This window comes from Mauremys mutica, chromosome 10 (assembly GCF_020497125.1).
Source record: "Mauremys mutica isolate MM-2020 ecotype Southern chromosome 10, ASM2049712v1, whole genome shotgun sequence".
Taxonomy (NCBI): Eukaryota; Metazoa; Chordata; order Testudines; family Geoemydidae; genus Mauremys; species Mauremys mutica.
In genome coordinates, this window is record NC_059081.1 from 19,140,247 (window position 1) to 19,158,292 (window position 18,046).

At 42.8% G+C, this 18,046-nt stretch overlaps 1 protein-coding gene across 2 annotated transcripts in view; it reads left to right on the top strand.

Moving 5' to 3' along the window:
• Positions 1 to 18,046, top strand: part of THSD7B (thrombospondin type 1 domain containing 7B) — a 529,157-nt gene that overhangs the window by 370,270 nt on the left and 140,841 nt on the right. For both annotated transcript variants that reach the window (XM_045031779.1, XR_006582520.1), the window contains exon 13: positions 6,985 to 7,179. In XM_045031779.1, the coding sequence (XP_044887714.1) occupies positions 6,985 to 7,179 (195 nt within the window). The remainder of the gene's footprint in view (positions 1 to 6,984; positions 7,180 to 18,046) is intronic.

Below are 18,046 nucleotides of genomic sequence, written 5' to 3' on the forward strand. Positions count from 1 at the left end.
CAGCGGGGGGGGTCCTTCCACCCTGGGACCCGCCGCCAAAGTGCCAGATCTTCAGTGGCAATTCGGTGGCGGGGGGCCCCCGCCACCGAAGACCCCAGGCTCCCTGAATCCTCTGGGCAGCCCTGACTTGGAGGGACACTTCTCTACCCTTCTGCGACTTCTTTCCCCCATTACGGATTCCCAGACAGTCTTTGTCTTTCCACTATAGAACCCTTCCTGACCAGTTCTCTTTCCATGATGTGTAGACATAAAGGTGCCTAAAGCACAGAAAGGGAGCAGAGTCCACATCCTAAATTGTTAGACTAAAAGAAGAATGGGATGACATAATCTTTTACTTGCTACCCATTGTTCCGAGTATCAGTTTAAAAGGTCTTGATCTAGCTTTATTCACCATGCTTTGATCTGCATTTGGAAGTGGGTTCTTTTTTACCTTGGAGGACATCAATAATTTAACTAAGGAATTAATATGTTTGCAATGTGCAAAAATAAGTTGCATATTTCCATACGTTACCTTATAATTGGATTCCTGCAGCTATGCTGACTTTATTTCCTGTTGTTTTCTCCACTCTGCAAATAACATCAGCCTTGACACTCGATTCCTTTTCTTTTGCCTCTCACCCCTCCATGGCCTATTTCTAAGCTCGCTCCTATGGCTGGGCCACCTTGTTCATTCCCTTTCACTTCTTGTCTCACTCTTGTCTCCAGGTTTTTTCTGTTCTGCTCCCTATGCATGGAACAACATCACTTTTCTTGTGGTCCAAGCGTCCCTGTCTCCTTCTCCAAGTCTCTGTTAAAAGCCCATTTTTTTCACCCAGATTTCTCTTGTGCTATGTACTCCTCCTCTCCTGTGCCATTTGTCTCTCTTTAAAATATTATCGCTTATTAGATATGCATGCTGTAGAATATGATTTGCATTATTATTTATTTTACTATCTTATTTTCCTTTGCCCACCCTTTACCTTTATCACCAAGTTCTCATGTTCTATGTCTAATATAGGCCCTGATCCCATGCACACTTAGATACATGCTTAAAGTTAAGCGTGTGAATGGTCACATTTATCTCAGTGGACTAATCGTGTACTTAAAATTAAGCATATGTGTACTTGTTTGTAGGATCAGGGAGTTAGACTACAAGAGCATTGGGACGTAGAATGTTTATTTTAAAATCTGTCTCTATTTGAAAATCATGTCAGTGTTAATATAATTAATTGTGACATTTTGTCATATAATAATAAATATTGCTGCATTTTTTTAAATTATGCAATTGTAAATGCTAGAGCATAGTTCCTGTAGCATAGCGTATTGTTCATCTCCTGAAGATGCTAGCAGTCATAACACTCCTAAAGAGAAGTTTTAAATATTTACTTTGCCTCAATAATACTTAAGATGGGACAATATGGCAAGTTTATGTAAGTAATTTTTGGTGCCCTTGATGAAGATAATGAGGCTGTTCAAACCTTAGGCTTCAACGTCTATTACTTGTTTAACCTTCCCAGCAGAGGACAATTACCATGCCTTATCATAGAGGAAAGCAACCTCTGCCCCTTTGCTTTCGCAATTGAGAATGAGAATCTCTCAGTATCATTTTCAACTCAGTATCATTTTGTTGAGAGATGGTAAGGGTCAAAAAGATTGAAAGTGAAAGGCAAGGATCAGCAATTTGGAGGTAGTTATTAATATGCTGACTTACTGTCACTTGAGTCTAAAGAGACTTTAGCAACTCTCGATTTTTTTATATGCTCTTTAAAATACTGAATTTTCCTCAGAAATCTAGTTACATTTTAATAAATTCTTTTCTTCTCTAATTTTTTGCCAAGTCACCTCATACTCCCATGAAATATTTGTATTTTTAAAAAAAAAATCCTGTGACTTCATTCTGGTATAGATTTCCTATGTATCTTCAATGACCAGTTGATATAAGAAAAGAATTAATTACCTTTCCTTTTCTCTGGTGCACTAAGCTATATTAGGTGATAGATTAAAATAATTATGCATAGTTACTAAAGTATGGATTAATTTGGAATCTCCATAAAACAATAGAGCAAACCTTTAAAATTAAGACATAATAAAATCTAAATTAGATAATGTTATGCTGTACAGCTTTACTGCATAGGATGTGGCTTTACATGAAGTCAGAGCACTTGTCTTAACTAGGCTCCTGGGGCCAAACTGTGGTGTAACTGACAACAGAGCTGGTCCTTAAAGAGAGATTATCTAGTGTCTAGGCAAGGGTCTTCTGGGCTTTGCTCCTGATTCTGCCCCTGATTGATTGCCTTAGTCAAGTCGCAACCTGTCCCGGCCTTGCTTAACTGGTATGTAGTTTGTGTTTAATAATCTTGGGGGTATTGTGAGAATTAATTATTATTGAAGCTTTTAGATCCTATAATGAAAGACACGATAAAAGTGCAAGCTGTTATGGTTTGTTGTGATTATTTGTCATCAATAGGCTGAATCTCTGTCCAGGCCTCTTATACTGACCCTGTAACTTAGTGTGTGGGCAGCACACAGACATTAATACATGCATCTTCCCAAAACAACCATGAAGTAGGGTAGCATCATCGTCCTCATGGTGACATTTAGAGATTGTGACTCTCCCAAGGTCACACAGGATTTGTATCCAGTTCTTCCAAGTCTGACTGCTGCATCTTAACCACAAAACTGTCCTTCCTGTCACTGGCTATTTCCATATGTTGATATATCAGCCACTCATGTCAGCTGTCCAGAAATTATTAGCATTTCAGAATCAGAATAATATTAACATTCGTCTTCTAGACAGCAGTTGAGAAAAACATTTTTTTAAATGGCTGTAAGTTTTTTATTTAAAAAAAAAAAATTTCCAGAAAAAGGTCGCAGTCTATGTACAATAAGCTCTTAACACTGCTACCCTTAGAATGAAATGGCAAGGTATATTGAGCCACATTCACCCCGATCCAACTAGATTGCTGTCAGTGAAGTTATATTATGAATGGATTTGGCCCATTGTTGATAATTGGAGACTCTAAACAGTGTGCCTGCTTTGAACTATTAAGCACAATGTTTCCGCAAGGAAAAATTCACTTTCATTTTGTATGAAATATCCTCCGTGACTCTAAGTTGATAGCTAATGGCTCAGATCATCAGTCTCTGATATCCACAGTTCTGGCAGCAGAACCTCCATGAGTTTATGGAGTTTGGCTGCTACAGAGCTTTTTATCTTTTATTCGGCAGAGTTCAGACTTAGCCTTTAGCTACCCTTGGCCCCCATTCCCAAACAACATCATTACATGAAGACATCTCTCTCTCTCATGCTGGCTTAGATGATGTGACCTACATGTGATTCACTAATGACTGAAACTTTTATATGCCAACTGAATCTAGCAATATCCCCAGATGGCAGAGAACTATTTGGAGCTGACTGGTACTCACATAGCTAAAGGTCTTTAAATAGAATTGTGTCTTCAGATTCTGGCAGTCAGGACTCATGTAAGAGGCATTTCCAGGCTCTGGATTAAGCATTATCATTATAGTATTGCCAGACTTTAAGAACAAGAGGCCCAGATCATTCCCAGACATGAAAAACCCACACGAGGGACTGGAATTTCTGTGAGGTTCCCCTTACAGAGCTGCCATCTGATTGTTCCATGGGGGCTGAGGAATGGGGTTGGCCATTCCTTGCAGAACAGGGGGTGGATTCAGCTCCCATGGCTTGCAGATCTCTCAGATCTGGCCATGCATTCACAATGTGCCTCCAAAATACCTCTTCTCACTAGCAGCACAACCCAAGGAGGGTGGATCTAAGGCATGGAAAATTGCATGCAAAACTAAATACAAATACAATACACTTTTGCCGTTGCTCTAAGCATCACACTATAGTCAAATGTCCAGGAAAGCTCTGAACTGGGTTAAAATTGAAGTAAAATAAAATGTAAAAAAAATTCTTCAATAGCAGTATAATGTTTTAAATTTGAATCTACAACAGTAAATCAGCATTAGTGGTGCACTGGGGAACAGAAGGGGAAGAAGTGGCATTATAATGAAATCTTCAACTCTCTGACTCTCTATACAAGGTCCCCAAAGAATGGGCTGAAAAATGATACCATTGGACAGCAGACTGTCTCCTGAATTAGCAGACAATTTGAGGCCAACAGCCCTTTGTCTTTTGGCAGGTTTAAGAACTGCAAACTGTTGAAGTTAGAGTTAACCTTGACATAAGATGCAATTTCTTAGCTGTGAGGGTAATTAAAGATTGGAACAGCTTACCAGGGCAGGTGGTGGATTCACCATTGCTTGGCATCTTTAAAACAAGGTTAAATCTCTTGTTAAAAGATCCGCTTTAATCCAGCTTCTGGGAGAAATTCACCAGCCTGTGTATGCCGCAGGTCAGGCTAGATGGTCATACTGGATCCTTCTGGCCTTTGAATCTGATTCTCCCTCTTTATCCCCTTTCTTCATGGCCGTGGGGAGAACAGGATTACCTGCATCACCCTCAACATGCTCATAACACTTGGAGCTCTGAATTAAGCCTGATTGTAATAAATCTCATGCTTCAGGTCTTCAGCCTGCAGGGGATGGTGTGACAGTCTCCCTAAGGGGAGAACGGAAGGTTTAGACCCCCACAATAAGCAGTTAAACCAACTGTTTGCACACTGTGTTATTTGACTGTAAGAGCTATTGTGAAAGCTTGTAATGCACTGAACTTAATAGTCATTATGAGAGAGAGAAACACACACACAGTGTTTATGGTTATGAAGGTATATCTATGTATATAAATAAAACTGTAATTGTCATGCAACTTCAGCTTCGCCTCACAAAAGGGCAGTGAAGCAACCAGGTAAGAAGGGGCTGCCTCCTCAACCAGAGGAGACTTGTTTCAAGCACCTTGCCATTGTCCAGCCCAGGAAAGAACAATGAGAAACTATCAAAGCAAAGGGGGAAAGCTTGAAACTGACAAGAAACAAAGAGAGGAAGGAGTTTTCCCTTCTTTGAATAACTACAGTAACTGAAGGAAAACAAAACTGCAAATCCTTTTAAAATGGAAAAGGGTTTGAACCGAAGAACATTCAGAACTGGGGGACAGTTTTGAGGCAGGAGGCTGTCCATGAATTCTGGATTCCTCCTATAGCTAGATGGTATGCTGGGAAACTCTTTTAAGGCAGTAGGTAACTCTTATTATTCCTTTTCTAATTAGAAATTTATTTTCTAATATGAAAGGATAAAGGCTGAGGTTGCACCTTTGTTTCTTTTCTGCAAAACTTGTGTATGTTTGCTTCCCCTTTACTATTTCATATTAGAATCTGTGGTTTTACTATTAAATCAACTTCTTGTTTATTTTCATTCCAAGCATGTCTGTGGTGTGCAAACTGTGTGGAGTGTGTGTGCCAAAGTGAGCTGATGAGTAGGGGGCTGGTTTCACATCTTGGGTCGGGGAGTGGTGGTGACTAACCAGAATGGTGTCCAAGAGGCTGGTAATTAAGAACTCAGGGAGGAAGTATTTGGGGAGGCTCAGGACTGGAAGGGCTGTTGGTGTTACCCTGCAAAGAGTAAATGGGCTGGTGGAAGCCATCGTGTGAGTTTATGCTTTTGTGCTGCCTACTAGTGTCAGGGATCTGAACCATGGCTCCACAGTACGACGGCCCCCAGCTTACAGGGCAGGCAGTGACAGAACCCTTTACTGGTCTGGGTGGACCCCAAAATGTCAGTCAGGAAGGAACATTTTCCCCCTAATGCATAATTGGCTAGATGTATTCTGTTTTTTGCCCCCTGCCTTCTTCTGAAGCATCAGAGATTGACCACAGCTGGAGACTGGACACTGGACAGGGTAGATCAGGGCTCAGAGGTAGTACAGAAAATCCTCTTAAGGTGCCTGTCTGGTGCGTCTTGTTCTCATGCTCAGGATCACAGTGATTTGGGGTTGAGGATGATTCCACCCACCCCAAGATCGGGGGTTTTCACTTTCCTCTGGAACGTGAGGTGTGGTTCACTAGATAGGGTGATTTGGGCATATCAATTCCCTGCCATTGTAGGGGCTCTGGACATTGGTGACACCTTGGTCTCTCCTGTTCTGTGCCTGTAGCACATGGTTGAGTCTCCTGAGGACTGAAATGCTTAAGTGCAAGTAACGTCTTTGAGCTTGATATAGGGGTATTAAGGAGAAATGTAATAGCCTGTTGTGTATAGGAAGTCACACTAGGTGATCTAATGGTCCCTTCTGACCTTAAACTCTATGAAACTGTGAAATTGACTGTAAGATAAGTAGTCATTCTTTATGAGTACATACAAGCACTTATCTATATCTTTGCCTTTTCAAATGCTGTCATGTACAACCAAAGGGTTATATTCTAATTTCTGAAGCAAAATGGATATCATGGCTTATATCAAATTTCTGTTATGGGTTGTCCAGCTGTAGCAGTAAGTAGATTTTGGATGGTCCTATGCTATATAATTGGTCAAGATATTGCCAGAGGCGGCTCTATGTATTTTGTCACCCCAAGTATGGCAGTCAGGTGGCTTTCGGCGACATTCCTGTGGGAGGTCCGCCGGTCCCGCGCCTTCGGCGTACCCGCTGCCGAATTACCGCCAAAACCATGGGGCCGGCGTACCTCCCGCAGGCATGTCACTGAAGGCAGCCTGACGGCCGCCCTCACAGCAACTGGCACGCCCTACCCCGCCCCGTGGCTTGCCGCCCCAGGCACACGCTTGCTGTGCTGGTGTCTGGAGCCACCCCTGGATATTGCCCACAAAGTGTAAAACAATGGACTCTTTGAGAATATTGAACTTTCAGAGTCTGATTTACATCATAAGCTTTTTGAAGCAAGGATATGTCTTTTACCATGTCTGTGAAGCACCTAGCTCACCTTTGAATGCAGTATGAATAATAACTAAATATAGATTTTCTTTATATTATTGGTATAGAAAAGCAAATGTTGCATATATAGGTAGCTGGTTTATTAGAATGCAGAAATTAAATGTATCAGCATTAACAAAGAGGTTTTTTTTTCTCTTTAGCTGTTGTGTGCCTCTCAGACAATGACCAGGCTGCAGATGTCACTGAATGCATGAAGTGGACAGAACCTATGCCTGCCCTGGAACAGGAGTGTCTAATTCCCTGCAAAGATGATTGCACATTCACCCCTTGGTCTAAATTTACAGCATGCTCTTCAGATTGTGAATCAACAAAAAGTAGAAGAAGATCACTCACAGGTACAATCAATCTTTTTATATGTTATGCTTTATGGACATGACTTGTGAACAATCTTTTTCCGATGTTGCTGAATTGACTTTGAACTTTTGTCAGATTACAGATAGAATATTGTTCATCTTTGAACAAATTATTTGTCCATTATTATATAGAAAGGGCTCATGTAGGTGTGAAGGCAGTGCAGGAATTGACCCAAACTAGTTCAACATGGGCTGCAGACAGGGCCAGCTCCGGGCACCAGCGCAGCAAGCAGAGCTGTGGCTGAAGTGCCGCTGATTGAGTTGTTTTTTTTGCCGCTTGGGGTGGCAAAAACACTGGAGCCGTCCCTGGCTGCAGATGGATCAAAAGTGATACTTGTTGTGACATACTCAGGACACTAGAACTCAGAGCCCCACTGTTTTAGCATTTTACCTTAGCAAGAGTGAAAGCTTTGCTGCTGCTAAGCTGTGTGTCAGTTCCTGATACACCAGCCTATCTACCTTGCCCACAAACTATTAAATTCTCGGTCAGTCTAACTGTGCCCTGCAAATAACAAACGGTGGAACCCCTGTTCCTGAGTTCCCCAGAGACATCTCCGAGCAGCGTCCAGACCCTCTTCTGAGAATGTCCAGTGAACCTTGCTGCCTCCAAAGAGATGGAGCACACATCAGCCTTTTAGATTATCTGACAACTTACAGTTAATTTTAATACACAGCACTGTGGTGGTTTTGTAATAAAACAAGAATCAGTTTACTAACAGAGAAAAGAGATATAAGTGATACTAAGCAAGAATGAGACAGATGTCATTACAAATAACAATAAACAAAACATGTTTTCTAGTGACTAAAACTTAATTTTAGTAAATTACAATCTTTGCCTAAGCAATTTTCTTTCCTACATCAAGTTAGCAGCATCCCTAGCCCGCCGCGCTAGGGAATCCAACTTTCACAGGCTCAAAGAGCCCTATCTCCTATTTCACCAACAAGAAACTGCAGAACTGGAATTAATTTGCAAACTGGACACGATCAAATTAGGCCTGAATAACGACTGGGAGTGGATGGGTCATTACACAAAATAAAAACTATTTCCCCATGCTAATTCCCCCCCTACTATTACTCACACCTTCTTGTCAATTGTTTGAAATGGGCCATCCTGATTACCACTACAAAAGTGATTTTTCCTCCTGCTGATAATAGCCCACTGTAGTTGATTTGTCTCATTAGAGTTGGTAAGACAACCCCCATCTTTTCATGTTCTCTGTGTGTGTGTGTATATATATATCTTCCTACTGTATTTTCCACTCCATGCATCTGATGAAGTGAGTTTTAGCCCACGAAAGCTTCTGCCCAAATAAATTTGTTAGTCTCTAAGGTGCCACAAGTACTCCTCATTCTTTTTGCTGATATAGACGAACATGGCTACCACTCTGAAATTTGTCACCACAGTGATGGATAACTAAAAGGTCTTCTTGCTCCCCTTATGATACTCAAAGTCCACTGTCTCAGCCTCAAGAGCCAGGAAGGCTTCCTGGGGTGCAGATTCTGTCCTCCAGCATGATTGTTAAATGGTCATCTCCCCCATTTGTTTAGTTTTATGGCTTTGTTTACCTTACATGTAAATATACTTTAATTGTCCTCCACCTAGCTAAGCAGGTCAGACAGGTAAATACACATTTCTTTGTCTTTAGCAGATTGGTTTCTTCTTCTAGTGCTCATATCTACGTGTATTCTACACGTGGGAATGCATACGCACCATACCCCCCGAGTCCAGAGATTCTTAACAGGCAGTGTCCATTGGCCCACACATGTGCAGTTGATTTCCTCACATTCCAGACCAAGGGCTGACGCCTCTTCAGTTTCTTCTTACCACTGCATGGCCTGAGTCAGAGTCCTCAGCGTACACAGATTTCTCCAGCTTCTTTTTTATAGCCTGTAACTAGATATTGTCTATTGTTTTTTTTATTAGCATAGAGTTTTTATAGTATTGCTTGTTTTTCCGCTTGCTGGGGAATCCCTCCCTAAAGTCTGGGACTATGCCTGGGGTCCCAGGGTTCAAGAATTTCTTCTCTTGCTTCTTCTCTGTGAGTGATGACCACCAATGCTACCTCTACTGTTTGGGTGAGATGCATATCTCTGAAAAGTGCATCATTTGCCACTTGTATCCCCCATGAACATGCAAAATAATGAGCTTCAGGTGAGGAAACAGGTTATGGAGAAGGCTATGAGTTCTCACACAGATCTGGGTCATGGAACCCCCCCCATATATCGATGCCAACTAGCAAGCATCACCCCTCCAAGCATGAACTTTGGAGCGGAGCCTAGAGCTGTGTAAGCCCAAGGACTCATGATCCAGGGCTTCACATGAGAGTAAGGAGCACTGTCCTGGTTACAAGGACAGATTCCTGTCCAAGTCTGTTCCTAAGAGAAGAGATCCTCCCCCAACCCTGTCAAGGTCGGGCCAGCCTTTGTATGCAGATCCTAAGGTCTCAGGACTGCTTAAGACCCCCACCCCCAAGCAGGAGGTTAAAGTGCAAAAGAAAAAGAATCAGTCAATTTTATTGGTGGCTTCGATCCTAAACCTAAAGATCAACATCCACTGGGCCATCTAAGATCAGTCCTTTGGGGACTGGTCACCCACAACATTTTGGGATTCGTCAGAACTGTGGATCCTAACTTCTGGAATGCCCCAAACACTGGGACATATGGATACTTATTTCTTGCCAGACGATATCTTCTTCCGTTAGCTACAGTCCCCTCTCCTCTTGGGCCCAGTTCTCCTGAGGGACATTGCCGCACTGGATGATGAAACTTCTTCAGTAACACTGGAACCATCTCTGCTCCAGTGCTCAGGTAGAAGTGTTCACCTTCTGGTACTGTCATCCCCACCAGTGGAATGAGAGCAATTCTTCAACTCGGACGAGTCAGATGCTCAGGCTGGTCCTTCATCTCCTCAAATGGAGATGAGTCCTGATAGCACTCAAGGAAAGCCGAATGCCATCCTCCCAAATATGAATTTCCCAGGGACCTCTAGTATTTGATGCCATGGGGTCCCCCTCATCTGGTTGACCCCTCGTAGTTGCCCTACTGGGGCCTGTGGAACCATATGGCAGATGTCTTGGATCAATCCATGAGTCCTCTCCCACTCCACATCCACCAGATCCGTCATTATGAGGAGGAAATCTCATCTTCATCTCCAGAAGAAGCAATCAGTCTGTCCTCACCATCTCCACCAGACAATGAGAGGCAGTACCAAGAGCTGCTGCAGAGGATAGCAAATGATCTTCAGATCCCACTGGAGAAGGTCCAGAATTCCCATCACTGGTTCCTTGACATTCTGTAACCTACAAGTCCAAGGACATTCTGTAAGCTACAGATCCAGGCAAGGTGGCACTCCTGGTAAAAGAGGGCATCATGGAGCCAGCCAGAGTAATCTGGCATACCTCAGCCTATGCTCCCCAACACCTAAAAGAGCTGAGAGATGCTATTTTGTCCTAACCAAAGGAACTGAGTTCCTTTTCACCCATCCAGTGCCCAACTTGCTAGTGGAGCAAGCAGTCATGGAGGGAGCAAGGTCACAACATCCTAAGACTATCCCCGCTGTCAGGGGCTCCAAGAAGTTGGACCTTCTGGGAAGAAAGGTTTTTTTCCTCTATGAGCCTGCAGTTCTGTATCACAAACTATCAGGCTTTGTTAACAAAATATAATTTTAACTGCACTAACATAATTTTAACTGGCAGATTAAGGACAAACATCTCCTTGAGGACAGAGACAAATTTCAATCCTTCATCAAGGAAGGCAGACTAGAGGCAAAAATATCCTGGCAGCTACAGTGGTTGCAATGGGCACAGCATTTAGAGGGTTAGACACTGGTATAGTGATGAGGCTTCACTCTTCAGTGTTCCACAAGGAAGTGCAGAACACCATAGAGAACTTACTATTCAATTAATCAAATTTGTTTAACGAGAAAACTGATGTAAGTCTACACTTTGGAAAAACTTTGGATTGAACCACCACTTCCTGAGAATTTGCACCCTGGCCCTGAAGAGAAAACACCAGCAGCCAAGACAACTGCCTCCACAAGCATTCTGCCACCAGCATCCAGTCATATATCCATGCAAGTGGCAGAGGGTTCAGAGACCTCGATTTTCAGAATCCTCTACTATCACAGCTTCTACCCATTCCCTCCCACCCACCCATTCAGGGCTACTTTTGATGCCTCCATTGAGAACTGCCCAACATTATTTAAGCCAACCATTTCTATCTCCCTGTCCCCCCCATCTTTGGGGACCATCTCTCACTTTTGGTGCACAATTGGGACTCTATCATGAAGGAACAGTGGGTTCTAGAAATTATCCACCATGGTTACTCCATCTAATTTCTCTCCTTTCCTCCCTACAAAGCTCCTTCCTGGTTCCTCTTCATGGAACATTCTTAGGAGGACATTCTTTGCCACAAGACAAATTCTCTTCTCCAATGAGGGACAATAGAATAAGTGACACCTCAGTATCAAGGGAGAGGGTTCTATTCCCTTTATTTCTTAGTCCTCAAAAAACAGCGGGTGGAGACCCATTATCTTTGACAACCAAACATCTTTATTTAAAAGTCAAAATTCAGGATGGTTACACTAGCGTCCATAATCCCTTTCTACAGGAGGGAATTTGGTTTGCAGCTCTCAATATGAAGGGTGCCCATTTTCATGGAGATATTCATCTAGCCCACAGAAAGTTTGTTTGATTCCTAGTAGGTCAGGAACACTACCAGTTCAGAGTCCTTCTCTTTGGACTAGCAACAGCACCCAGCGTATTGATGAAGGTTTTCTCTGTGAGGGCAGCCTAAACAAAACACCATGGTTACACAGTTTTCCCATATTTGGATGATTGGCTCCTAGCAGGACAGCTCGGCTACTCCATCTTCTAGCAGCACTGGATGTCTGTGTGAGCAAAGAACAGTCTGTTTTTGAGCTGCATGCAGATGGCAAACTTTATTGGAATGATGCCGGGGTTACTTTCACTCCCCAAAGAAATATTTCAGACAATGAGCAATCTGATAACACAGGTTACTCACAGACCAAAGACTATGGTCAGGGTATTCCTTTCTCTATTAGGACACACTGTAACAAGTGCAACCCTTCTGGTTTGAGGCTTTCACCTGAACAACCACGCAGTACAGGGCACTTGGACCTCATGGGAGGTCAGGCTGCACATTAATCTGCTGGAACTGAGAGCTGCCCACCTGACCTGCAGGGCTTTCCTCCCATTCATACATTCACTCCATATCCAAGTAATGGCAGACAACATCACCACAGTATTTTATATAAACAAGCAGGTTGGGGCAAGATCCCTTCCCTGCTGCCAGGAAGCAGGTAAGTTTTGGAATTGGTGCATTGAAAACCACATCATTACCCAAGCCAGGTGTTCAGAATTCTTCAGTGGACAACCTAAGCAGGCACTTCTCACCAGACCACCAGTGGGAAATACACAGCTGTGTCCTGAATGGAATATTCACTCAGTGGAAAACACCTCAGTGGGATCTCTTCACATTCCAAATGAACAGTAAACTTCCCCTGAACTACTCCAGAGCAGCTATTGGTCACAACTCCCAGGGTGACACTGTCTTGCTGTCATGCACAGACTAACTCATATATGCCTTCTGCCCATTCCCCTGCTACCAAAGGTCTTGAGAAAGCTCCACCACAGCTGGACTAGAGTCATTCTTATAGCACTCACCTGGCCCAGACAGTTGTGGTTCCTAGAACTTCTGAGAATGTCAACTTGTCCTATCAGGATCTGTCTCTTCCCAGATCTTCTAATTCAGGAAGATGGCCAAATCAGACACCTCAGTCCAGACCCTTTTCACTTCATGGCCTGGTGTTTGGATGGGTATCAGATCTAGAATGCTCATGTTTGTTAGCCATCCAAGTCATTCTTAATCAAAATAGGAAAGATTCAAGTAGGACCTGTTATCTAGCTAAATGGAGATGTTTCTGGGCATGGCATAATCGCTCTTCCTCAGACTCTGCAGATATCCCAGTCATTTTAGATTATCTCCTGTCATTGAAGAACTTTGGTCTTTCCATTAGCTCATTGTGTGTCCGTCTTGCAGCAATACCTCCCTCCCTCCATTTTCATTCACCCAACAACAGTTAAATTCATGAAAGACCTAGTCAGGACCTTTTCACCAGTAATCAGCAGACCACCATTTGAACCTCTGGCAACATGTTCTGTGTCCCCTCCTTCCCATGAAAGTTGCATGTTTAGTTGCTGTTACTTTGGCCAGAAGGGTCAGTGAGATGGGAACATTCATGGCCAATCCACCATATACCATTTTTTACAAGGAGCCGATTTCCCGCTGCTTTCATCTCAGATTCCTCCCTAAAGTTATTTCTGAATTCCATGTCAACCAACCAATCCATGTATCTATTCTCTTCCTGAAACTCCCTGCTTCTGCTGAAGAAAATAGATTTCATTCACTGATGTTAGATGTGGCCTGGAATTCTACATACAAAAGACCAAAACAATTAGAAAATCACCAAGACTATTTCTCGCTATAGCATAAAGGTTGCAAAGTCAAGCAATATCTTGTCATAGAATCTCCAAATGGATTTCTGGTTGCATCATCACATGATACCAATTAGCACATATCCCTCCTCTGGATGGAATGAGGGCACATTCCATAAGACCACAAGTTGCTTCTACAGCATCTCTACAGGAGGGTACCAATACTGGGCATATGCAGAGTGGCCTGGAGTTCCATTCATGCATTCACACAACATTACATGCTAGTTCAGGCCTCCATTGTGGATGTAATGGTGGCAACTGCAGTTTTTTAAGCATCTTTAAGTGCACACACACACACCCCGGTCTGAATACTGCTTGTCAGTCACCCATGTGGATGTGTAGAATACACATAGGGACCATCATTTGAAGAAGAAATCAAGGTTACTTGCCTGTAACTGTTGGGCTTAAATCTGGTTGGAAATCTAAAGTTGTGGGAGACATATTGCTTTAATAATGTAAGTAATGCTGGGCTTATGGAATTTGCAAAGGGCATTATACTGGTTTTAGTTGGTCATTTCCAAATATTAGTAAAACATCCTGGTTCAAGCCATTCTACAGTAACTACTGGAAAAATATTATGTGTAATTTGAACACAGAACAAACTGAGAAGAATTGCAGAATATTAATAATTCAGGTACATTTGTTTTAATAACAGTCTTTTCTTCTGATGTATTTTATTAAGCCAAATTGAACTGAATTGGGAGGGAGGGGGTAAGACTTACAGTAGGTATACTGCTTTGCACTTGAAGCATTTCATATTTTCTATTTTGCATTTAAAAGGACCATAGTTTGGTTACTTTTTGTTATTCCATTAGTAGAGGTGATACATCAAAGGCTTTTACAGCAGAGTGAAAAATTAAACATGACGGCTTTAGTAAACATATCCAGCATAATAATGTTTAGGAATTGAATAGTAGTATAACTACGGTGGCTATCACTTTGCTTTTCTTCTGGAATAACTTGTAATCAACTACAAGATTATTTTGTTATTGTTTGGAGTGATTCAGGTTTTCAATAACATAATTCCTTATACAAATGGAATCAAAGTGTTTTATTCATGAGCTCAGCTCATTAAAGAATAAAGGTACCCTTTTGCATAAATGTCATTATAGAATTTTCAGTTGTTTCTGGCAAAAGATTTTATAGCATAATGCCTTCCCTAGTGATGCCTTCACTTATAGAGAAATAAAAATTCTCCATCCATCTCTGATTACTATGCCTAAACATATAGCTAAGCTATTATCATAAGGAATTAAGTGAATGGCCCTTTTGTGGTATGTTTAGATATGTATTTTTTTTATATTGACTGCTATTTCTTATGCTATATTATACCATGGGCCTAAATCTCCTCTCACTTTTACTCCAGTGTAAGTCAGGAGTACGTTCATCTAAGACCTAAATTGGTGTAAAACTGATGTTCTCCTACGGTTACTTAAATCAGTTGCTTTGCTCCCACTGACACATGTGACAGGTATCTTTATTGCAATAAATTGGCTTTGCTACGGCTACTACAGCAAGGCAAATTCATTTAGGCTGCCTTAGTGAAGCATCACAGATCTGGTCAGCACCCCCCTGCCAGCTGTCCACCAGATTGCTGTGAGGGATTGCCCAGTGTTTTAAGCTTCCCTATGTCTCAGCAGGTTTTGCCTCCCTTGGCTTCTCTGGCACATTTCTTGGGCACTAACTTTGTCTGTTATCCCTTTATGGAATTAGAGCTCCTCAGTCCACTTGCCTAGGCCCTCAGGTCCAGTCGTGACTCCCTCTCCCAGAATCCCAGCAAAGGTGTGAGCTTTCTGGGTTCTCAGCAAGCATGTGGTAGTTGTGAAACATGTAACACACAACCATATTGCACAAAGTCTAACATGTTCTTGCTCTTTCACTTAACAGAAGAGGCACAAGGAAACACAGTTCATTTAGAAAATATTAAACATTCTAAATGCAATGCTACTCCCTACCTCATCTTTCTGTTGGGAGTGCTTGAGGGACCTCTGTGCTCAGGATGGCAGGCAGGTCGTCTGCCTCATTAGACTACTACAAGTAGGGTTGCTTTTCTCTCATCTTGAGGTGAAGAAAAATGCCCCCCTTCCCCCCCCAGTAGATCAGATCCTGCTCTCTTATAACTTTCATCCACCTTTGTCAGGTAATGTCCTGCTTAGCTTCCTCAGGTGATCACAGACCCTTGCCAGGTGACTTTGTTGCCAACGTGACCTCCTACCAGAGCTTATACTTGAAAAACAGACTTGCCCTGGGCATTAGCCATCTATTTATTATTTAGATGGCCAATCATCAAAGTTTAACCACACTCTTGTTAGGCCTTTGCCACTACCCCCGCTGGAATTTCAGTTCAGCATGCAGGTAAAGAGACCACAGAGAAGTTGAATATTTGAAATCGAGTTTGTAGAATGGTAAAGATATATACAGAGAGTTCATAATCTCACACACAATTCATATGTTGGACAGATTCTTCAAATTGTCACAGTGAGTGGAGAATTAGGCCCAGCTTACTGAATTTAAATAAAATACAAACACCAATTTTCCTGTTCTTTAACACTGCTACACTTTGAAATATAAGCACCTTTATACCCAGTGATGGCCTATATGAAAGGTCTTACTGTCCGTACACTCCTAGGTTACCAAAGCACCATCTTGGATTTCTATGTGCCATCTCGGCACAAAAACATAGTGCCTATCACCATACCATCTAAGTACCTGTAGCTATTACTTGTTTAGGGTGTCACCCAAGTCCAGGTGATTGGGCGTTCACAAATAATACCTGCTCTACTAACTGGTAGAATGCTCTACCTCTTGGCCCTGGTCTACACTAGTGGGGAGGTCTACACTTACCTGGCCATGAGGATGGCAGCGAGTCAACTTCTGCCGCTCCCTCGTTGACTCCGCTTCTGTATCTTGTAAGCTGGAGTTCCGGAGTCGACGGAGAGTGTGTTTGGGGATCGATTTATCTGCATCTAGACAAGATGCGATAAATGGATCCCTGATAGATCGGCAGGTAGTGAAGACCTGCCCTTGGTTTGCTAGTAGATCAGCTTGTCCACCCTGGCAGCCTTTGGTTGACAAGTATTAGCTTCTTGAGCTATGAAGTGGCAGGCAAAGCACAGAACAGTGAGTGCCACTAGAAGACTCTCCAACTATTTAAAAGCATATTATCATATTCGCATACAGTACAGGACTTCACTGAAGTCAGGTGAGTTGTATTCTCTTACCCCAGATCTGAATTTGTCTTTGTATATTTGTTATAGGATGGATTGTTGGCATTAAATAATTTGATTTTTTCCCTTTGAATATTTCAAGGTACCTCATTTTCACAAAAAACCCCAAGTGGGGACTTTGCTATCTTATGGAACAGTGTATTTAATCGATAACTGGTTTGTTATCTGAGTCTGACCTAAGTGTAAGACATTATAGTTTGAACTCCTGTCTGGAAAAATGTGGAAATTATTTCCCTGGTTTTTTTGGTTTTTGTTCCTATTTGTTAATTTGCAAAGTTTCCCATTTGTGAGTAAAATTATCCTTAGAACTCCAGAACACATCATTTTGAAAGAATTAGGTTTTGGAAACTAATAAAATTAAGGCCTTGCTACTTCTACATTTCTCTTTGGAAATATATGTATACATCTGAGGAGTAATAGAGATGAATAGAGAGTACAGCTATAGTCCTGGTCTGGTTCCCACTGAAACTGGTGACAAAATCCCCATTGCCTTAATGGGTGCAGGACTAGAAAATCAGACGTTTCAGCGTGTAGATCAGGGGTCTCAAACTCAAATGACCCCGAGGGCCGCATGAGGACTAGTGCATTGGCCCGAGGGCCGCATCACTGACACGCCCCCTTGCTGCCCCTGGCCCCACCCCCAATCCACCCCTTCCATGAGGCCCCGCCCCTGCCCTGTCTCTTCTCCACCTCCTCCCCTAAGCGCGCGCAGTTTTAATAAATATATACACTCAGTAATGCACCTCACTCAAAGGACAAAACACGCACTTAGATTTACTGCCTAAGGCTCTGGGAGGGAGTTTGGGTGGGGGAGGGTGTCTGGATGCAGGCTCTGTGCTCGATGCAGGCTCCAGGCTGCGGCAGGGGGTGGGGGTGCAGGCTTTGGGACGGAGTTTGGGGATAGGAGGGAGTGCAGGGGTGAGGGCTGTGGGGCTGAGGGCAAGGGGTACATGATGCAGGAGGGGGCTCAGGGCTAGGGAAGAGGGTTGGGCTGTGGGGTGAGGGCTGTGGATGAGGGGTTCATGATGCGAGGGGGCTCAGGGCTAGGGAAGAGGGTTGGGCTGTGGGGTGAGGGCTGTGGATGAGGGGTTCATGATGCGAGGGGGC